Here is a 23272-nt window from a genome sequence, read left to right as displayed (position 1 = left end):
CTTCTTAGACCAAGCTTATTTTTTGTTAGTATTTCCTCCTTTTGCTCTTTGTTTTGAATGTGGTCTTTGAGGCTGTAACTGGGAATATTCTGTTTGGATATCTGTATAAAATGTACAATTATTGGAGGAAAAGCACTAAATGGATGGAAAATTTTCGGACTGGAGGCAGGTTGCTAGCGGAGTGCCACAGGGATCAGTGCTTGGTCCTCTGCTATTTGTGATTTTTATCAATGACTTGGAGGGGGCTGAAGGGTGGATCAGTAAATTTGCTGATGACACCAAGATTGGTGGAGTAGTGGATGAGGTGGAGGGCTGTTGTAGACTGCAAAGAGACGTAGCTAGGATGCAAAGCTGGGCTGAAAAATGGCAAATGGAGTTTAACCCTGATAAATGTGAGGTGATTCATTTTGGTAGGACAAATTTAAATGTGGATTACAGGGTCAAAGGTAGGGTTCTGAAGACTGTGGAGGAACAGAGAGATCTTGGGGTTCATATCCACAGATCTCTGAAGGTTGCCACTCAAGTGGATAGAGCAGTGAAGAAGTCCTATAGTGTGTTAGCTTTTATTAACAGGGGGTTGGAGTCTAAGAGCCGTGGGGTTATGCTGCAACTGTACAGGACCTTGGTGAGACCACATTTGGAATATTGTGTGCAGTTCTGGTCACCTCACTATAAGAAGGATGTGGAAGCGCTGGAAAGAGTGCAGAGGAGATTTACCAGGATGCTGCCTGGTTTGGAGGGTAGGTCTTATGAGGAAAGGTTGAGGGAGCTAGGGCTGTTCTCTCTGGAGTGGAGGAGGTTGAGGGGAGACTTAATAGAGGTTTATAAAATGATGAAGGGGATAGATAGAGTGAACGTTCAAAGACTATTTCCTTGGACGGATGGAGCTATTACAAGGGGGCATAACTATAGGGTTCATGGTGGGAGATATAGGAAGGATATCAGAGGTAGGTTCTTTACGCAGAGAGTGGTTGGGGTGTGGAATGGACTGCCTGCAGTGATAGTGGAGTCAGACACTTTAGGAACATTTAAGCGGTTATTGGATAGGCACATGGAGCACACCAGGATGATAGGGAGTGGGATAGCTTGATCTTGGTTTCAGATAAAGCTCGGCGCAACATTGTGGGCCGAAGGGCCTGTTCTGTGCTGTACTGTTCTATGTTCTATGTAAATAGCTAAAAGGCCTTTGTCAGTAAGATCGTTACAGTCTGGTGTGTAACTCTAATTCTAGTTATAGAATTTAGTCCAGCTTTGTGTGTTCAGGAGTGGGGGAGGGGAAGGGTTAATACCGTGAAGTATCGCAGCATTATGTATTAAATGGTGATTAAAACAGAACAATTATTTCTTAGCAAAATGTACATTAATCTTGATTTGATAGCATTTGAACAGAACTTACCATACCAATGTCCCCTTGGTCTTGATGAACTCTTTCAATACTGATGAGGATACTAAGAAGATATTACAGAAGTACAGACAGTCTCACGTGAAGATTCATACATTTAACCAAAGCAGGTAAATGCATGTTTCACCACTAACCTCACAGGCAGTCAGTCCATCTAATTAGAGTTCTGTTTTCACATGAATCTGCAATGAGGACAGCATAAATCTAGAGTCTCCTGGTCTGACTCACTGCGCAGTGTGAGATAATTTTGTACAGTTTGTATTTGTCCTCATGTGGAATGGGTTAATCAGGAGTATACTGAGATCATCCAATCCGCCTCTCTCTGTTTCCTCTCTTCCACTAGCCCATTGAGCCAAAAATCCTCAAGTCAGATCCCACCTTAGCCCTGAACTTTTTCTCTCATCTCTCCTCATGTCCACACCATGCTCTTATGTCCATGAAACCCACATTCCCATGTTAGCTGACATTACTAAACGGTTCTTTTTCCATTGAAAAAACCCTTGACCAGTCCATCCTTGCAAATCACCACCAGCTTGCCTTTTCTCACCAAAGTCCTTGACAGTGGCGTTGCCTTCCAAATCTGTGCCCATCTTTCCTGGAGCTCTTGTTTGAATTCCTCCAATCAGGTTTCCTGCCTTAGTACCTAGACAGTTCTTAGAATGTAAATCTGTGCCTGTAACAAAAGTAAATAGCACTCTTTTTCCTGTGTCTTTAGATTAACCCACACAACCCTGCTCCAGTATATCTCCAGCAGGGTGGGACTGCACTTATTGGTTCCGTTCTTAACTGTCTAATTGTAACAGAATCACCTTCCTTTCTGTTCTGAAGCTTTGCGGCACTGTCACCCCCTCTGATTTGTACCTGGCTGTCTGTCTCATGTTATCCTGTACATGCTGCCCTCTTTCAACACCATCCAAAAACAGTCAGAGTTTGCACGTGAACATTGTGAATACAGTGCTTCCTGCAGTGATACAAATAACATGTGATCTGCTGCACGCCCGGTTAGTTTCTGACATTTTGCCCTCCATAATCTTGTGATCACCCACGGGGACCCTCAGCTCCACCTCATCACCACCTCTCTCTAAACCTCCATTATTTTTAAATGATCACACTGCTTTTCTGACATCAAGTACTCGATGAATAGACATTTCCACCTTGAACTAAACATTGGGAAGATCGTCGCCGTAGTCTTCAATCCCTGCTGCAAACTCCACACTCTAGCCGCAGTCTCTATCCATCTCCCAACAACTGTCCAACGCTGAATCAGAACGTATGCAACTTTGTCCTATTTTACCTGTAAAGTTGCTTGATACTACCTCCATCTCAGTTCATCAGTTCTGAATCCCTCACTTATTCCTTTTGTTACCACCAGACTTCACTGTTCCAACGTACTCTTGGTTGGTGTCTGATATTCTGCTCTCCAATAAACTTGTGATCATCCAAAAACTCGGCTTCCCGTGTCCTTACTCGCACCGAGTCTGTTCATCCATCACCATTGGGTTTGCCTCAAATTTAAAATTCTGGTCCTTGTTTGCAAATCCTTCCATGTCCCGTGCCCCCGGCCTCCCCTTTCAGTAATCACCTTCAGTCATTCTCCCCTCTTCCGATTCTGCCTCTTGAGCACCCAGATTGTAATCACATAGAACATAGAACATAGAAGATGTTGTGAGATAATTTTGTACAGTTTGTATTTGTCCTCATGTGGAATGGGTTAATCAGGAGTATACTGAGATCATCCAATCCGCCTCTCTCTGTTTCCTCTCTTCCACTAGCCCATTGAATTACACACAATCACAGTGCCGTTCCATCAGCTGCCTCGGCCCCAAACTCTGGAATTCCTTCCCCTTTCTCCTGCTTTGAGATTCTTTAAATCCTGCACTTTTATGAAATGTTTGGTTATCTGCTATGACATCACTGGTCTCCAAATAACACCATGAATACAGCTCCAGTGCAATGTTAAGACAGTTACTTTTTAAAAACAGTACTTTGCTAGTCACTGGACGACCTTGGACATTTTTTCAAAATATCGAAAGATTCTGGTAATATTTACAATGTGGTGTTATTGACCCCCCCCCCCCCCCCCCGAGCACCCCTCCCCCCCCCCTTGTGGGTCCAAATGACACGAGTAATCTGAAAATAAGCCATGCATGTAAAACGTATCCACCTATCACATATAAACATCAGTGTGAGCATTACTGTGGCTTCTGCGTTCTTGTTATTCAATAATTGTTTCACACAATATTGTCAACCAGAATACCTTAATGTCTGTCCATCATAACTCGTAGTCATAGGTTGACACACCATAACAAACTTGCCATAACCCAGTATTCAGATCCTGAAAGATGAATCTTTCTTTTAGCAAATGCCCTGATGTTCTGAATTGTTTTTCAGGTATCCCCGGATTGATAAAGAGTCCCTGCTTCCTATAGCCAAGGACCTGTCTATCTCTGGCGACAGTGCAGAAGCCTGGTATCCACCAGGTCATGGAGACATCTATGCCAGCTTCTACAACTCAGGTTTATTGCGTACCTTTCTGCAAGAGGGGAAAGAATATATTTTTGTATCTAACATTGATAATCTTGGAGCAACAGTTGATCTGAACATTCTCCATCATCTTCTGAATCCACCAAATGGAAAACAATGTGAGTTTCTAATGGAAGTAACTGACAAGACCAGAGCAGATGTTAAGGTAATCCGCTGGCAATATAATGTAAAGGCTGTTTGGAATCAAGTTAGCAAGATGCTCTACTTCATATTAATTATGCAATAAAATTCCTGATTAATTGTAGTCTTTCTGATCTATTAACGAACAAGGAATTTCCCCAGAATAAGGATGAGGCGAGACCCAGAGTGTTATTAATTGCCAATTAACTTGCACCCCATCATAAACGCAACATTTGGCCATTTAGTCACCTCCTGATGACAGTGCTGTAGAACTGGGAGTTAAACAGAAGAATTTAGCTTATCTGCATTCAGGAAAATAAGCAATTACATTGAAAAATTGAGTGGATCTGAGCATTGTGAATGTAGTCTGATGTTGTAATATAATGTGATGCAAATAATAAGTGATATCTGTCGCTGACTAGACCAGCATTTGTTGCCCATCCCTAACTACCCTTGAGAAGGTGGTGGTGAGCTGCCGCCTTGAACCGCTGCAGTCCATGTGGTGTAGGTACACCCACAGTGCTGTTAGGGAGGGAGTTCCAGGATTTTGACCCAGTGACAGTGAAGGAACAGAGAAACAGGCCAGGATTCTCCCAAAAAAATTCTAAGTGTCAAATTCGCAATGTTGGTTTTCAAAACATTGGTTTTTTCAGTGGGAGTTCAGAGAAGAATCTCCCACATTCTGTGCACTGCAGAGTGCACTAGCATAAATCATGCTAAAAAATCAATGGGCGCAGCCTATTCCAGCTGGAGAGGCTGGCAGCATAGTGCTGAGCAGGCCAATCTGCCGGTCAGTCAGTGTTGAGATCGGCACATGCGCAGTGGCCCCTGTCTGCCGACCTCCCGATCGCTGGCCAGCCCCGTGACCCCGCAATACCGCCCCCCCCCCCCCCCCTCCCCCAAGACGCTGGATCACTGCCTCCCCAAGCATGCCCAGGCCCAGCCAGGGGCCCAGGGTGGCACTGCCAAGGTGCCAGTGCACAGCACCCCCCAACGCTCGACCCTCTGGGGTGCCTCACTTACCCCCCCCTTCTCTCCAGTGGGATCGCCAGCTCTCCGAAATTGGGAAGCTACTGTAAACCGCGCTGGAGTGAAATACTCCTGGCGGGTGGGGGGGGCGAGGTTAGCGGGCCCGGAGATTTCAGTCCCAGGCCTGCTAAAAGCATTTAAATTGCATGGAAATTCAAATTAACATAAATTATGCAGCCCTGCACATATTTCCAGCACAGAGCTGACGGTGCCAGAAATCCGGCGCTGGGAGACGCGCTTGGGGCCGGGCAGCCAGTGTGGATCGTGCTAATCCAGCCCCGCTGAAATCTCCCATCCCATCAGTGCAGCGGGATAGGAGAATCACCCCCATAGTTTAAAATCAGGATGGTAAGTGGCTTGGAGGTGGTGGTGTTCCCATGTTTCATTGGGAGTTCATTAGCAAAAAAGTGGTACATCCTGAGCGAAGGTTTTTAATTTTAAAAAGGGTTTTTCTTTTTAAAAATATTGAACTGTAGTTTCCACATACATGTTCTTCACTCTGCCTACCACATGAGCAATACTGAATTCTAAGCATTCAATCAATCTGAACAGTACAGAAATGAGTGGGGGTAGTATTGCATGTTCTCAGTTATCCAGGACGTGGCTGCAGCTTCAATGATGATTTGATTCATGCTTGTTCTCATTGCACTTTTGTATTCTTGGAGGATGTGAATAAGATAGTTTAGAAATATCTGCTTCCTGAGTAAGTGGCAGCATGTTTTCACACTTTGATTCTAGTGAAGTGTTTGTTGTGCAGGGTGGTACTCTTATTCAGTACGATGGCAAGCTGCGATTGTTGGAAATAGCTCAAGTGCCAAAAACACATGTTGATGAGTTTAAATCGGTCACCAAGTTCAAGATCTTCAACACCAATAACCTGTGGATCTGTCTAGCTGCAATCGAAAGGCTACAAAAGAACAATGCTATTAACATGGAAATCATTTTAAACCCAAAGGTAATATTTCTAAAATATACCTGCAGTGCTACCTAAACACTAGATCTCACAGTAAATCTTTATCCACTTTTCTACTTTGAATTTTCTATTAGTTTGAAATATTTTAAAACATTTAAAAAGGCAGTAACATTTTGATTTGATTTATTATTGTCACATGTATTAGTATACAGTGAAAAGTATTGTTTCTTGCACGCTATACAGACAAAGCATACCATTCATAGAGAAGGAAAAGAGAGAGTGCAGAATGTAGTGTTACAGTCATAGCTATGGTGTAGAGAAAGATCAACTTGATCCAAGGTAGGTCCATTCAAAAGTCTGACAGCAGCAGGGAAGAAGCTGTCCTTGAGTCGGTTAGTACGTGATCTCAGACTTTTGTATCTTTTTCCTGATGGAAGAAGGTGGAAGAGAGAATGACCGGGGTGTGTGGGGTCCTTAATTATGCTGGCTGCTTTGCTGAGGCAGCGGGAAGTGTAGACAGAGTCAATGGATGGGAGGCTGGTTTGAGTGATGGATTGAGCTTCATTCACAACCCTTTGTAGTTTCTTGCAGTCTTGGACAGAGCAGGAGCCATCCCAGCTGTGATACAAGCAGAAAGAATGCTTTCTATGGTGCATCTGTAAAAGCTGGTGAGAGTCGTAGTGGACATGCCAAATTTCCTTAGCCTCCTGAGAAAGTAGAGATATTGGTGGGCTTATAACTATAATGTCCACATAGAGGGACCAGAACAGGTTCTGATCTGGACACCTAAAAACTTGAAGCTCTCGACCATTTCTATTTCGTCCCCATTGATGTAGACAGGGGCATGTTCTCCTCTACGCTTCCTGAAGTCGATGACAATCTCCTTCGTTTTGTTGACATTGAGGGAGAGATTATTGTTGCCGTACCAGTTCACCAGATTCTCGATCTCATTCCTGTACTCTGTCTCGTCATTTGAGATCTGACCCAGTACGGTGGTGTCATCAGCTAACTTGAAAATCGAATTGGAGGGGAATTTGGCCACACAGTCATAGGTGTTTGAAGTAGAATAAGGGGTTGAGGACACAGCCTTGTGGGACACCGGTGTTGAGGGTGATTGTGGAGGTGGTGTTGTTGCCTATCCTTACTGACTGTGGTCTGTGAGTTAGGAAGTCTAGGATTCACTTGCAGAAGGAGGAGCCAAGTCCCAAGTTTGGAGATGAGTCTTGTAGGAATAATGGTGTTGAAGGCTGATTGTAGTCGTAGGTGTCTTTGTTGATTGTAGACATAGATGTCTTTGTTATCTAGGTGTTCCAGGGTTGAGTGTAGGGCCAGGGAGATGTCGTCTGCTGTGGACCTGTTGCAGCAATAGGCGAACTGTAGTGGATCCAGGCAATCTGGGAGGCTGGAATTGATTTGTGCCATGACCAACTCTTCAAAGCACTTCATGATGATGGGTGTCAGAGCCACCAGCCGATGGTCATTAAGGCACGCTGCCTGGCTTTTCTTTGGCACCGGGATGAAGGTCGTCGTCGCAGATAGGGACATCAGGCTTTCTCAAAAGAGGTTGAAGATGTCTGCGAATACCCCGGCCAGCTGGTCTGCGCAGGACCTGAGTGCTCATCCCACTACCCCATCTGGGTCAGTTGCTTTTCATGGGTTGACTTTTGAGAAGGCTGCTTTGCGATGGTGATCTTGGATACAGGTTTGTCTGGGATGGAGGCTCTGCTCTCGCTCAAAACGGGCATAGAATGCATTGAGCTCATTGGGGAGGAGTACATTGGTGCCGGCGATTTTACATGCCTCCATCTTGTAGCCTGTTATGTCTTGCAGATCTTGCCTTAGTTGCGGGGGTCCGTGTGTCTAGCCTGAGACTCTAGCTTGATTCAGTATTGTCTTTTAGTATCTTTCATGGATCTCCATAGATCGTATCTGGATTTCTTGTATAGGTCAGGGTCGCCTGACTTGAACGCCTCAGACCTGGACTTCAGCAAGCAGTGGATATCCCTGTTCATCCATGGTTTCCGGTTGGGAAACACGTGGATTTGCTTCTTTGGCACACAGTCTACTACACACTTACTAATGAAGTCAGTTACTGTAGTGGCGTATTCGTTCAGGCTGGTCGCAGAGTTTTTAAATACTGACCAGTCTACTGACTCTAAGCAATCCCGTAGGAGATCATCCGATTTTTCAATCACTTAATGAATGAATTCCAATTACACAGTTGAGTTGGACTGACTTGCGTGTGTTTTATTTTAATTTGGCAGTAGTGCACTTTCCTCCAACATGACTGGTTGTACTCATTGAAGCCCCCACAACAGGACTTCAGCATTTGATCCAGGCCAACCTTTGGAACAGTATTGAGTGGGTGCCACATTGTTGGAGGTGCTGTCTTTCAGTTGCAAAATTGGTAGAATGTAAAAGGTGAAGAGAAACGTAGTTTTCCAGGTATTACTACATTCCTCAGTAGTAACAGATTAACTATTCATCCCTCTGCTCTTTCTGTGATATTGATTAACACAAAATAACTCATTGACTATGAAATCCTTTAGGATTTCTGCCATCTATGGAATGGGATATATGAATGCAGCTTCTTTCTATATTAATGTTGCACTTCTAAAGGTTGCAAAGTATTAATGTTTAGTTTCAGTTTACAAGTCAAATTTATACCTAGATTTCTTTCTTGCAAAGTAGGATTTTTAATTTTATCTAATGTTACTCCAAGGCAATGGTCTGATCTTTAGCTGTGCTTCTTAATGGAGGTGACAGGAACACCTCTGGAACAAGTGGGAGTAGGTTTTCCTCATTGTCTTCTTGATGCTACCACTGTCGTTGGTAGTGGGGTGGGGCAAACCCCCCCTCCACACTACCTGTCAGCCTCCTCCTCCTCTGACTCCACCACCTCCTTGGCCACAGACTGAACAAAATTATTCATACTCTCGCCATCTTATTGGAACCGAGCTAAGTTTCCAACACCATGTCGTGTGTAACACACAGACGACCTCGTGCCAGCTTTGTAACATTTCTAATCTTTACTGATGTTCCTGTTGCTACTGGGACTATTATCTATGTTTCTGTTATGTCCAGATTTGACTAATCTAATGTTCTCCTAGTCAACCTGCTACATTGCATCCACTAAACCTGGGCTCAGTTAAATCTTTGCAGCCCAGCACACTCCTGACCAAGTCTCACTTGCCCTTCACCCTGTGCTCATTGACCAACATTGTTCAAATCCAGCAATGCCTTCCATTTAAAACTCTCATCCTTCGATTCATTTCCTGTCCTCCACCCTCCCTCTCTCTCTAACCTTCTCCAGTCCTAAATCCCTCTCTGATATCTGCATGGTTCCAACTCTGGCCTCTTGTGCTACTCCCACTGTTTGTGGCTCCATTGGTTGCTGTGATTACAGACCTCCTGACCCTAGGCCCCAGCATTCTGTACCTCGCTCTCGTGCCTTTAAGATCTTCCTTAGAGCTTTGCCTTTGACCAAGCTTTTAATCATCTGTCTGAATAGCTCCTCCTTTGATTCAGTGTTAAATTTAGCCTAATTATGCTCTTGTGAAGTGGCGGTCGGAAGTTATTTTAACATTGTTAAATAAACAAAATGATTTTTCTTTGCAATAGACATTGGACGAAGGCCGGAATGTGATTCAGCTGGAGACTGCTGTTGGTGCTGCCATTAAGTGCTTTGAAAATGCCCTGGGTATTAATGTGCCACGCAGCCGATTCTTGCCTGTCAAGACCACCTCTGACTTAATGCTGGTGATGTCTAACCTGTACAGCCTTCATGCAGGATCCCTGACAATGAGTGACAAAAGAGAGTTCCGAACTGTGCCTTTGGTCAAGTTGGGCAGCTCCTTTACTAAGGTAATGAATTCTGCAGACAACAAATACAGTCCATCATCTGTTAGTTTGGGGCATTTTAGTTCCTCCATCCTGTCAGCTCCTGTTACACATTTAACCTGGTTAAAATCTGGATGCCCTGAAGATTTATATAAATGAAGTGGCAGCTGTTACTCGTTCGCTACATTGGAAGCAGGCGTGAATCTGGAGAATCTTAAACAAGTACCAAGTACTTTTTAAAAACTTCTTAGCGTTTTAAATAACGTATCCATTCCTGTGCCGTGATTGGACTTTCAAATGGACAATCCTGACTGAGCATCTTAATGAGGATCTAACCCTAACCCAATACCAGGTTTGTTTGTGACAGTCTTCAATTAAATAGCTTCATTAATCAGCTGTGTTAATGGTGTCATCATGGGAAATACTGCAAATACTCAGCAGGTCAGACGGCACCTGTGGAGAGAGAAACAGAGTTCATGTTTCAGCTCTGTGACCTTTCTGATCCCATCTTTGCCAGATATCTCTGCACAAACTCCTTCCATTGGGGGTTACTGGATTGTCATTGGTGAATTCTATTTCCTCGCCTCTTTCATAAACATAGAGAACGCTGGGATGAGCTGGGAGTGTCCTCTCTATATCTTCGGTTAAGTCAGACTGAGTCAGTCAAAAAGCCAAAGATTAAATTTGGAGCTTTCCCTCTGGCTGTGGTTCAGTACGGTGCAGTTAAACACAGCTGCTGATAAGGGTAGAAACGGATGCAAATTGGCATTTCAATGCCAATATAAAGCTGCAGCAAACATCTTTATACAGACCCTGAGAAGCAGATTTACGCTCTTGCATTCCCTGGATGCAACAGTCTACAAAAAGAAACCATATCTTGATGGATTTTATTTCACAAGGGCTGAGGGTGCATAGTGTTCTTTGACCTATATTCTAGTCATTTGATCTAGTCTGAAATGAGGAAACATTGATACGTGGAACAGTCACTTAAACTGGAGGTCAATGTAGCAACTGATAACATTTGGCAGATTGAACTGGTTAGCAACTGGTTAGCCTCGAACAAGTTGCTGGCAAGACTGCCTTCCAGTAGCTTTTAAACCCTAAATTGTAGGATATTCTGTGACGTGAGGACAGTCCATATCATGCCACACAGCTGCTGATGAGCTGTGTATGACAGCTATCAAAGGCTGTGATCTGATTCCTCTGTTAACGTTTAACTGTCACTTTGTAAATTATCAATAGTCTGTTGTTGTAATTTGTTTGTGGGATATGGGTGTCGCTGGCTAGGCCACTATTCTTTGCCCATCCCTAATTGCCTTAAAGGTGGTGTGAGTGCAGCCTTGAATTGCTGCAGTCCCTGGTGTAGGTAGGTCCACTGTGCTGTTAGGAAGGGAGTTCCAGGATTTTGACCCAACGACAGTGGAGGGAAGGCTGATATATTTCCAAATCAGGATGGTGTGTGGCTTGGAGGGGAATTGCAGCTGGTGGTGTTCCCATGTATCTGCTGCTCTTGACCTTCTAGAGACTGCAGGGTTGGAAGGTGCTGTCAAAGGAGGCTTGGTGAGTTACTGTCGTGCTTCTTATAGATGGTGTACTCAGCAGCCGCTGTGCATCGATGGTGGAGGGAATGAATGTTGAGGATGGTGAAGGAGGTGCCAATCAAGCGGGGCTGTTTTGTCCTGGATGGTGTTGAGCTTCTTGTGTTGTTGGAGCCGCACCCATCCAGGCAGGTGGGGAGTATTCCATCACACTCCTGACTTGTACCTTGTAGAGGATGGACAGGCTTTGGGGAGTCAGGAGGTGAGTAACCCGCCACAAAATTCCCAGTCTGTGACCTGCTCTTGTAGCCACAGTATTTATATGGTGAGTCCTGTTCAGTTTCTGGTCAATGGTAATCAGGATAGTGAGGAATTCAGTGATGGTAATGTCATTGAATGTCAAGGGGAGGTGGTTAAATTCTCTTTTGTTGGAATTGGTCATTGCCTGGCACTTGTCAGCCCCAAACCTGAATGTTATCCAGGTCTTGCTGCATGTGAACATGGACTGCTTCAGAATCTGAGTCGTCGCGAATGGTGCTGAACATTGTGCAATCACCTGCAAACATCCCCACTCGGCCCTTGTGATTGGAAGGAAGGTCATTGATGAAGCAGCTGAAGATGGACCTGGGTTCGATTCCTGGCTTGGGTCACTGTCTGTGTGGAGTTTGCACATTCTCCTCGTGTCTGCATGGGTTTCCTCCAGGTGCTCCGGTTTCCTCCCACAGTCCAAAGATGTGCAGGTTAGGTTGATTGGCCATGCTAAAATTGCCCCTTAGTGTCCTGAGATGCATAAGTTAGAGGGATTAGCGGGTAAATATGTAGGGATATGGGGTAGGGCCTGGGTGGGATTGTGGTTGGTGCAGACTCAGTGTGCCAAATGGCCTCTTTCTGCACTGTAGGGTTTCTATGATTCTATGAATCTCGGACACTAACCCCGAGGAACTCCTGCAGTGATGTCCTGGAGCTGAAATGATTGACCTTCCATCTTCCTTTGTGCCGGCTATGACTCCAACCAGCAGAGAGTTTCCCCCTGATTTCCATTGACTCCAGTTTTGCTCGGGCTTCGTGATGCCATACTCGGTCAAATGCTGCTTTGATGTCAAGGGCAGTCACTCTCACCTTACCTCTGGAGTTCAGCTCTTTTATCCATGTTTGAACCAAGGCTGTAATGAGATCAGGAGCTGAGTGACCCTGGCGAAACCCAAACTGTCAGTGAGCAGGTGATTATTAAGCAAGTGTCACTTGATAACGCTGTTGATGACTCCTTCCATCACTTTACTCATCATCAAGATGAGATTAATTGGTCGGGTTGGATTTGATCTGCTTTTTGTGGACAAATATTCCTGGGCAATTTTCCATGATGTGGAGATGCCGGCGTTTTCCATGGTGCCAGTGTTGTAGCTGTACAGCTTGGCTAAGGGTGTAGCTAGTACTGGAGCACAAGTCTTACAGCTGGAATATTGTCAGGACCCATAGCGTCCGCAGTGTTCTGTGCATTCAGCCGTTTCTTGATATCATGTGGAGTGAATCTAATTGGCTGAAGACTTGCAATTGTAATAATTGGGGACCGCTCGAGTTGGTTGAGACAGATCATCCACTCGACATTTCTGTCTGCAGTTTATTGCAAATGCTTTAGCCTTGTTTTTTGCACTGATGTGCTGGTCTTCCCCAAGATTGAAGAGCTTCCTCCTCCAGTTAGTTTAATTGTCCACCACCATTCGCGACTGAATGTGGCAGGGACTGGTTGTAAACCAGTCCTAGAGGCAGCAGAGACCAGTGCTGGGCCAAGTTGCTGAGGGAATGGTGTATTCCTCATCTCAGGCTGGCTTCACAGAGGTTTATATCCAAGTGTGTTCACAGCCATGTGGAATTACCCGGCGTTGATAGTCTGCCTGCTCACGGCCATAACTGATTGGTTACTGAACCTTCACATTCACTTGGATAGAAATGTTATTTGACGTAAAACTATAGATTGAGAACTGAGAATAGTTTAAACAATCTCATAAAATGATAGAAACTGAAGAGTTTGTCACAACCGGAAAATATTTTTTCACTTAGCAGATTCAATTTTTAGTTTATAAAGTTGAATTATAGGGTGCAGACTAGTCCTAACTCCAAGGGTGAAGCACTGTATTTGTATTTGTTGAAAAGTCATAGATCATAGAACAGCACAGTACAGGCCCTTCGGCCCTCGATGTTGTGCTGAGCTTAGTCCAAAATCAAGATCAAGCTATCCCACTCCCTATCATTCTGGTGTGCTCCATGTGCCTATCCAATAACCGCTTGAAAGTTCCTAAAGTGTCCGACTCCACTATCACAGCCGTCAGTCCATTCCACACCCCAACCACTCTGAGGAAAGAACCTACCTCGGACATCCCTCCCACCATGAACCTTATAGTTATGCCCCCTAGTTACAGCTACATTCACCCGAGGAAAAAGTCTCTGAACGTCCACTCTATCTATCCCCCTCATCGTCTTATAAACCTCTATTAAGTCACCTCTCATCCTCCTCCGCTCTAAAGAGAAAAGTCCTAGCTCCCTCAACCTTTCCTCATGAGACCTACCCTCCAAACCAGGCAGCATCCTGGTAAATCTCCTCTGCACTCTCCAATGCTTCCACATCCTTCTTATAGTGAGGTGACCAGAACTGCACACAATATTCCAAATGTGGTCTCACCAAGGAACTGTACAGTTGCAGCATGACCCCATGGCTCTTGAACTCAAACCCCCTGTTAATAAATGCTAACACACTATAGGCCTTCTTCACTGCTCTATCCACTTGAGTGGCAACCTTCAGAGATCTGTGGATATGAACCCCAAGATCTCTCTGTTCCTCCACATTCCTCAGAACCCTGCCGTTGACCCTGTAATCCGCATTCAAATTTGTCCTACCAAAATGAATCACCTTGCACTTATCAGTGTTAAACTCCATCTGCCATTTTTCGGCCCAGCTCTGCATCCTATCAATGTCTCTTTGTAGCCCACATCAGCCCCCTCCTCCAAGTCATTGATAAAAATCACAAATAGCAGAGGACCCAGCACTGATCCCTGTGGTACACCGCTGGTAACTGGTCTCCAGTTTGAAAATTTTCCATCCACCACCACCCTCTGTCTTCTATGAGATAGCCAGTTACTTATCCAATCGGCCAAATTTCCCTCTATCCCACACCTCCTTACTTTCTTCATGAGCCGACCATGGGGAACCTTATCAAACGCCTTACTAAAATCCATGTATACGACATCAACTGCTCTACCTTCATCTACACACTTAGTTACCTCCTCAAAGAATTCAATCAAATTTGTGAGGCAAGACTTACCCTTCACAAATCCATGTTGACTATCCTGGATTAAGCTGCGTCTTTCCAAATGGTCATAAATCCTATCCCTCAGGACCTTTTCCATTAACTTACCGACCACCGAAGTAAGACTAACCGGCCTATAATTACCAGGGTCATTCCTATTTCCTTTCTTGAACAGAGGAACAACATTCACCACTTTCCAGTCCTCTGGCACTATCCCTGTGGACAGTGAGGACCCAAAGATCAAAGCCAAAGGCTCTGCAATCTCATCCCTTGCCTCCCAAAGAATCCTCGGATATATCCCATTTGGCCCAGGGGACTTATCGACCCTCAGGTTTTTCAAAATTGCTAATACATCTTCCCTCAGAACATCTACCTCCTCCAGCCTATCAGCCTGTATCTCCCACTCATCCTCAAAAACATGGTCCCTCTCCTTGGTGAACACTGAAGAAAAGTATTCATTCATCGCCTCTCCTATCTCTTCTGACTCCATACACAAGTTCCCACGACTATCCTTGACCGGCCCTACCCTCACCCTGGTCATTCTGAAAAGTATCAGGTATTATTGCATTTAATGACAAGGTTGGGTTTTGCATTTTGCATTGTAAGTAAAATGTTAAACGTGAAGCAGGACAAACGAAGGCTGTTGTTTTTAAACCAGGTGCAAGATTACCTGAAGAGGTTGGAGAGTATACCAGATATTCTGGAATTGGATCATCTTACTGTTTCAGGCGACGTTACTTTTGGGAAGCATGTTATATTGAAGGTTGGTAAAGGCTGGTTAAGGATGTGCTTCATTCCTTTAAATTACTGTTTCAGAATTACTGAATCTACGTCGTAATCCAGGATTGACTTTAAAAAGAAATATCCATGGTCTTGCAGTTGATTGGATAATGTCAAATCCATTCTTATTCCATTCAGCGATAAAGTAATTCACCCACTTAAAAAAAAAAGCTTTTTAAAGTTTATTTATTAGTGACGTGTAGTCTTACATTAACACTGCAATGAAATTACTGTGAAAATCCCCTAGTCGCCACACTCTGACGCCTGTTTGGGTCAATCCACCTAACATGCACATCTTTCCGACAGTACAGAAGGAGGCCATTCGACCTATCGAGCCTCTACTGACCGCAATCCCACCCAGGCCCTATCCCCATAACCCCATGCATTTACCCTGCTAATCCCTCTGACACTAGGGACAATTTAGTGTGGCCAATCCACCCAACCTGCACATCTTTGGAGTGTGGGAGGAAACTGGAGCATCCGGAGGAAACCCACTCAGACATGGGGAGAATGTGCAGACTCCACATAGACAGTGACCCAAGCTGGGAATCGAACCCCAGTCCCTAGTACTGAGAGGCAGCAGTGTTAACCACTGTGCCATTGTGCCACCCCCTAGAAAGCTAGAAGTGGCATGGGGAATTTTAGGCAGGTTAACTACTGTAGATACCAGTGTATTAGTTGACTTTAGAAGTCTTACAATGTCCTTTCAAAATCTTACAATGTCCTTCCACTCCATCTGACGAGGGAGCAGCGCCCAGGAAGCTTATGGTATTTGCTCCCAAATAAACCTGTTGGACTTGAACCTGGTGTTGTGAGACTTCTTACTGCTTTCAAAAAAGGCCATTGATTTAAACACCGAGTATAACATTGAACCACCGGCATGAGTGGATTGGCGCTTTGAAATATCATTTGGCATCTGACACAGCGTGAGTGTTTTAAACTCCCGTGCATCTTTGCAATTGCCCACTGATCCCTTGCACCTAGTGCTACGTAAAACATACATTTGTCAGGTGAAAAATTGAAACTGACAACTAATACATCCAGTCACAATCTTAAATACTCCATCCTCAGAGCTTTAGAACAAACAAAGAAAATTACAGCACAGGAACAGGCCCTTCGACCCTCCAAGCCTGCACTAACCATGCTGCCTGACTTAACTAAAACCCCCTACGCTTCCAGGGACCATATCCCTCTATTCCCATCCCATTCATGTACTTGTCAAGACGCCCCTTAAAAGTCACTACCGTATCCGCTTCCACTACCTCCCCTGGCAACGGGTTCCAGGCACCCACCACCCTCTGTGTAAAAAATCTGCCTTTTAAAACTTGCCCCTCGCACCTTAAACCTATGCCCCCTAGTAATTGACTCTTCCACCCTGGGAAAAGGCTTCTGACTATCCACTCTGTCCATGCCCCTCATTATCTTGTAGACTTCTATCCCCTCAACCTCCGTCGCTCCAATGAGAACAAACCAAGTTTCTCCAACTTCTCATAGCTAATGCCCTCCATACCAGGCAACATCCTGGTAAATCTTTTCTGTACCCTCTCCAAAGCCTCCACATTCTTCTGGTAGTGTGGCGACCAGAATTGAACACTATATTCCAAGTGCGGCCTAAGGTTCTATAAAGTGTCAACATGACTTGCCAATTTTTAAACTCAATACCCCGGCCGATGAAGGCAAGCATGCCGTATGCCTTCTTGACTACCTTCTCCACCTGCATTGCCACTTTCAGTGACCTGTGTACCTGTACACCCAGATCCCTTTGCCTATCAATACTCCTAAGGGTTCTGCCATTTACTGTATATTTCCTATCTGTATTAGACCTTCCAAAATGCATTACCTCACATTTGTCTGGATTAAACTCCATCTGCCATCTCTCCGCCCAAGTCTCCAACTGATCTATATCCTGCTGTATCCTCTGATGATCCTCATCGCTATCCGCAAATCCACCAACCTTTGTGTCATCCGCAAACTTACTAATCAATCCAGTTACATTTTCCTCTAAATCATTTATATATATATTACAAACAGCAACGGTCCCAGCACTGATCCCTGAGGAACACCACTTGTCACAGCCCTCCATTCAGAAACGCACCCTTCCACTGCTACCCTCTGTCTTCTTTGACTGAGCCATTTTTGTATCCCCCTTACCAGCTCACCTCTGATCCCATGCGACTTCACTTTCTGCACCAGTCTGCCATGAGGGACCTTGTCAAAGGCCTTACTGAAGTCCATGTAGACAACATCCAATGCCCTACCCTCATCAATCATCTTCGTCACTTCCTCGAAAAACTTGATCGAGTTAGTGAGACACGACCTCCCCTTCACAAAACCATGTTGCCTCTCACTAATATGTCCACTTATTTCCAAGTGGGAATAAATCCTGTCTCGAAGAGTCCTCTCCAATAATTTCCTTACCACTGATGTAAGGCTCACCGGCCTGTAATTACCTGGATTATCCTTGCTACCCTTCTTAAACAAAGGAACAACATTGGCTATTCTCCAATCCTCTGGGACCTCCCCTGTAGCCAGTGAGGATACAAAGATTTCTCTCAGGGCCCCAGCAATTTCCTCTCTTGCCCCTCTCAGTATTCTGGGGTATATCCCATCAGGCCCTGCAGACTTGTCTACCTTGAGGTTTCTCAAGAACCCCAATACCTCCTCCTTTTTGACCTCAACATGACTCAAAATATCTACACACCCTTTCCCAGATCCATCATCCACCAAGTCCTTCTCTTTGGTGAATACTGATGCAAAGTACTCATTTAATACCTTGCCCATTTCCTCTGGCTCCACACATAGATTCCCTCCCTTGTCCTTGAGTGGGCCAACCCTCTCCCTGGCTACCCTCTCCCTCTTTATATATCTGTAAAAAGCCTTGGGATTTTCCTTAATCCTGCTGGCCAATGCTTTTTCATGACCTCTTTTAGCTCTTCTTACTCCTTGCTTAAGTTTCTTCCTACTTTCCTTGTATTCCACACTTGCTTCGTGTGTTCCCAGCCTCCTAGCTTTGACAAATGTTTCCTTTTTCTCTTTGACTAGGCTCACAATATCTCTCATTATCCAAGGTTCCCAAAACTTGCCATACTTATCCTTCATCCTTACAGGAATGTGCCAGTCCTGAATCCCTATCAACTTACACTTGAAAGCCTCCCACATGCCAGATGTTGATTTGCCCTCAAACATCTGCCCCCAATCTACATTCTTCAGTTCCTGCCTAATATTGTTGTAATTAGCCTTCCCCCAAGTTAGCACCTTAACTTGAGGACTACACTTATAGAACATTACAGCGCAGTACTGGCCCTTCGGCCCTCGATGTTGCGCCGACCAGTGAAACCAATCTAAAGCCCATCTAACCTACACTATTCCAATATCATCCATATGTTTATCCAATGACCATTTAATTGCCCTTAATGTTGACGAGTCCACTACTGCTGCAGGCAGGGCATTCCATGCCCTTACTACTCTCTGAGTGAAGAACCTACCTCTGACATCTGTCCTATATCTATCACCCCTCAATTTAAAGCTATGTCCCCTCGTGCTAGCCATCACCATCCGAGGAAAAAGGCTCTCACTATCCACCCTATCTAATCCTCCGATCATCTTGTATGCCTCTATTAAGTCACCTCTTAACCTTCTCTCTAACGAAAACAACCTCAAGTCCCTCAGCCTTTCTTCATGAGACCTTCCCACCATACCAGGCAACATCCTAGTAAATCTCCTCTGCACCCTTTCCAATGCTTCCACATCCTTCCGATAATGCGGTGACCAGAACTGTACACAATACTCCAAGTGTGGCCGCACCAGAGTTTTGTACAGCTGCAACATGACCTCCTGGCTCCGAAACTCAATCTCTCTACCAATAAAAGCTAACACTCCGTACGCCTTTTTAACAACCCTATCAACCTGGGTGCCAACTTTCAGGGATCTATGCACATGGACACCGAGATCTCTCTGTTCATCCACACTACCAAGTATCTTATCATTAGCCCAGTACTCTGTAATCCTGTTACTTCTTCCAAAGTGAATCACCTCACACTTTTCCGCATTAAACTCCATTTGCCATCTCTCAGCCCAGCACTGCCGCTTATCTATGTCCCTCTGTAACCTGCAACGACCTTCCGCACTGTCCACAACTCCACTGACTTTAGTGTCATCCGCAAATTTACTTACCCATCCTTCTACGCCCTCATCCAGGTCATTTATAAAAATGACAAATAGCAGTGGCCCCAAAACAGATCGTGCGGTACACCATTAGTAACTGAACTCCAGGATGAACAATTCCCATCAACCACCACCCTCTGTCTTCTTGCAGCTAGCCAATTCCTGATCCAAACTGCTCGTATCTTCTGCAATAGCTTACCGTGGGGAACCTTATCAAACGCTTTACTGAAATCCATATACACCACATCAACTGCTTTACCCTTATCCACCTCTTTGGTCACCTTCTCAAAGAACTCAATAAGGTTTATGAGGCACGACCTACCCTTCACAAAACTGTGCTGACTATCCCTAATCAAATTATTCCTTTCTAGGTGATTATAAATCCTACCTCTTATAATCCTTTCCAAAACTTTGCCCACAACAGAAGTGAGGTTCACTGGTCTATAATTACCAGGGTTGTCTCGACTCCCCTTCTTGAACAAGGGGACAATATTTGCTATCCTCCAGTCTTCTGGCACTATTCCTGTAGACAATGACGACATAAAGATCAAAGCCAAAGGCTCTGCAATCTCCTCCCTAGCCTCCCAGAGAATCCTGGGATAAATCCCATCCGGCCCAGGGGACTTATTTATTTTCATACTTTCCAGAATTGCTAACACCTCCTCCTTATTAACCTCAATCCTGTCTAGTCCAATAGCCTGTATCTCAGTATTCTCCTTGACAACATCCTGCGTGAATACTGACACAGAATATTCATTTAGCGCCCCTCCTATCTCTTCAGGCTCCACGCACAACTTCCCACTACTGTCCTTGACTGGCCCTAATCTTACCCTAGTCATTCTTTTATTCCTGACCTACCTATAGAAGGCTTTAGGGTTTTCCTTGATCCTACCTGCCAAAGACTTCTCATGTCCCCTCCTGGCTCTTCTTAACTCTCTCTTTAGGTCCTTCCTGGCTAACTTGTAACTCTCAAGCGCCCTAACTGAACCTTCACGTCTCATCTTTACATAAGTCTCCTTCTTCCTCTTCACAAGAGATTCAACTTCTTTAGTAAACCACAGTTCCCTCACTCGACCACTTCCTCCCTGCCTGACAGGTACATACTTATCAAGGACACCCAGTAGCTGTTCCTTGAACAAGCTCCACATTTCAATTGTGCCCATCCCCTGCAGTTTCCTTCTCCAACCTATGCATCCTAAATCTCGCCTAATCGCATCATAATTTCCTTTCCCTCAGCTATAACTCTTGCCCTTCGGTATATACCTATTCCTTTCCATCACTAAAGTAAACGTAACCGAATTGTGGTCACTGTCACCAAGGTGCTCCCCTACCTCCAAATCTAACACCGGGTTGGGTTCATTACCCAGTACCAAATCCAATGTGGCCTCGCCTCTTGTTGGTCTATCTACATACTGTGTCAGGTAACCCTCCTGCACACATTGGACAAAAACTGACCCATCTAAAGTACTCGAACTATAGCTTTTCCAGTCAATATTTGCAAAGTTAAAGTCCCCCATAACAACTACCCTGTTACTTTTGCTCCTATCCAGAATCATCTTTGCAATCCTTTCCTCTACATCTCTGGAACTTTTCGGAGGCCTATAGAAAACTCCCAACAGGGTGACCTCTCCGTTCCTGCTTCTAACCTCAGCCCATACTAACTCAGTAGACGAGTCCTTTCTGCCACCGTAATACTGTCCTTGACTAACAATCCCACACCTCCCCCTCTTTTACCACCTTCCCTGCTCTTACTGAAACATCTAAACCCCGGAACCTGCAACAACCATTCCTGTCCCTGCTCTATCCAAGTCTCCGAGATGGCCACAACATCAAAGTCCCAGGTACCAACCCATGCTGCAAGTTCACCCACCTTATTCCGGTTGCTCCTGGCATTGAAGTATACACACTTCAAACCACCTTCCTGCCTGCCAGTACACTCCTTTATCCATCAGTACCTTAAAGCTTATACTAAAGCTTAAACTATACTATGTTTGTTTGTGCCTTTTGGTTTTATGTGCTCTGTAGAATTTGTTCACTTATTAGACATTTCTAGAAATCCCCTTCGAAATCTAAAAATATCCAAAAACATTTCCCAGTCAATGTGGCCACTTTTGTAGCGTACGAAATGCAGCAGCCAGTTTGTGCACAGCAAGATCCCATAAACATCAATGAAATAATGTTGAGATAATTTCATTATTTTCAATGAGATAATCACTGTTTGAATAGTGCAATGGGATCTTTTATATCTGTACCCGAGGGGTAAGCTGGGGTCTCGGTTTACGATTCTTATGAAAGAACAATATATAAAAATGACAATTTAGTATAGACTATTAGATGTATAGTAACACATCTTTTGAGAATTTTCTGTGCACCATAGACACAAACTCACAACCTGCTACATTGGTATACCGGCTTTCACTGGCAACGAGGTGCAGAGAAAGGGACATTCAGCAGATTCTAAAATATTTTTGGGACATTTTCAATAGCATCTTTTGTATATTAATTTAAATGACGACGTTTGAGATACTTGGAATTACTTGATCTTTATCTGGATGGGCCTCAACAATTAAATATTTTTTCTTGTGTCTAGGGAACGGTTATAATTATTGCAAATCATGGGGATAGGATCGACATTCCTCCAGGAGCTGTACTTGAAAATAAGATTGTTTCGGGCAATCTGCGGATCCTGGATCACTAGAAGGAAGATTTGTGATTCTAACCCGTTGAAAGTGCTTTATTTTATCATGTGATGAAACACGGTAACGTGCTTCATACATAATTTTATGTGCATTAAGCTGCTTAGAGTATATGCTAATTTTGGGTGTAAGACTCATCTCTTCCAGGTGGCTGTTTTCAACACTCTTTACCGTGTTAAAATTATACTTGTTGCCAGTTTTTTGTGGAGATTTTAAAACCATGTCCTACAGAAAATTAATACATGTATTTATATACCCAACGTTTAAATGTGGTTACAATTTTGTTCTTTCAGCAACATTATAAATTCAGCCTAGTTAAAAATAATTCAGCCTTGTGATGAATTGGTTCCAGCACTCAAATGGTTAAAGGTTTATGTTCAGAGCTAGTGCTTGCCTCACACAGTCTTTGAACTGTAATAAAGTGCAATGTAAAAAATGGTCTTTTCTGTTCTGCTTGAAGTTTGCTGCTCAGTTATTTTAAGGCCGATTACCAAAGAGGTTGTCTGTTTTACCAGTTATAAAAGTGTGCTCTTCAGCCAGAGCATTGTTGCAATGTTCAGATAGATTATTCTTTCAACACTTTCCCCCAGGACTGGTGAATGTCAGTGTTGGTTGCATGTGGAGTTAAAGGCACAAATGTGTTGCAGTACGTTTTTATTCTGCCATTAATTTTATAATTCAGTTAGGTGATGGTGAGGATTTTAAAACTCTTTGGTTTTATGCTCTGGTTGATGTGCTCCTTTGTGCTGAGTTGATCAGGCTGCCACACAGAAGCCAATCTTCAATTCTGCACTGCGACTCTCATGCTAACTTTCCTGGGAAGTGACTTTATAGAAAGTGAAATGAGCTAGACAGAAACTGGGACTGTGCCTCAAGTAACTCCACTCCCCAAAGCCTGTTATTGGATACCCTCCACTTGCCTGGATGAGTGCAGCTTTAGCAAC

The 23272-nt window shown here is 44.3% G+C and overlaps 1 protein-coding gene across 4 annotated transcripts in view; it reads left to right on the top strand.

Moving 5' to 3' along the window:
* ugp2b (UDP-glucose pyrophosphorylase 2b) overlaps positions 1–22769 on the top strand; it is a 50282-nt gene extending 27513 nt beyond the window's left edge. For all 4 annotated transcript variants that reach the window (XM_078230420.1, XM_078230421.1, XM_078230422.1 and 1 more), the window contains exons 5-10: positions 1379–1512; positions 3794–4091; positions 5853–6050; positions 9630–9872; positions 15347–15451; positions 22223–22769. In XM_078230420.1, coding sequence (XP_078086546.1) covers positions 1379–1512; positions 3794–4091; positions 5853–6050; positions 9630–9872; positions 15347–15451; positions 22223–22330 — 1086 coding nt within the window. In that variant the 3' untranslated portion in view covers positions 22331–22769. The remainder of the gene's footprint in view (positions 1–1378; positions 1513–3793; positions 4092–5852; positions 6051–9629; positions 9873–15346; positions 15452–22222) is intronic.
* The last annotated feature ends 503 nt before the right edge of the window (positions 22770–23272 follow it).

This window comes from Mustelus asterias, chromosome 15 (genome assembly GCF_964213995.1).
Source record: "Mustelus asterias chromosome 15, sMusAst1.hap1.1, whole genome shotgun sequence".
Taxonomy (NCBI): Eukaryota; Metazoa; Chordata; class Chondrichthyes; order Carcharhiniformes; family Triakidae; genus Mustelus; species Mustelus asterias.
Note: the sequence above shows the minus strand (reverse complement) of the source record. Positions and strands in the feature narration are given on the sequence as shown.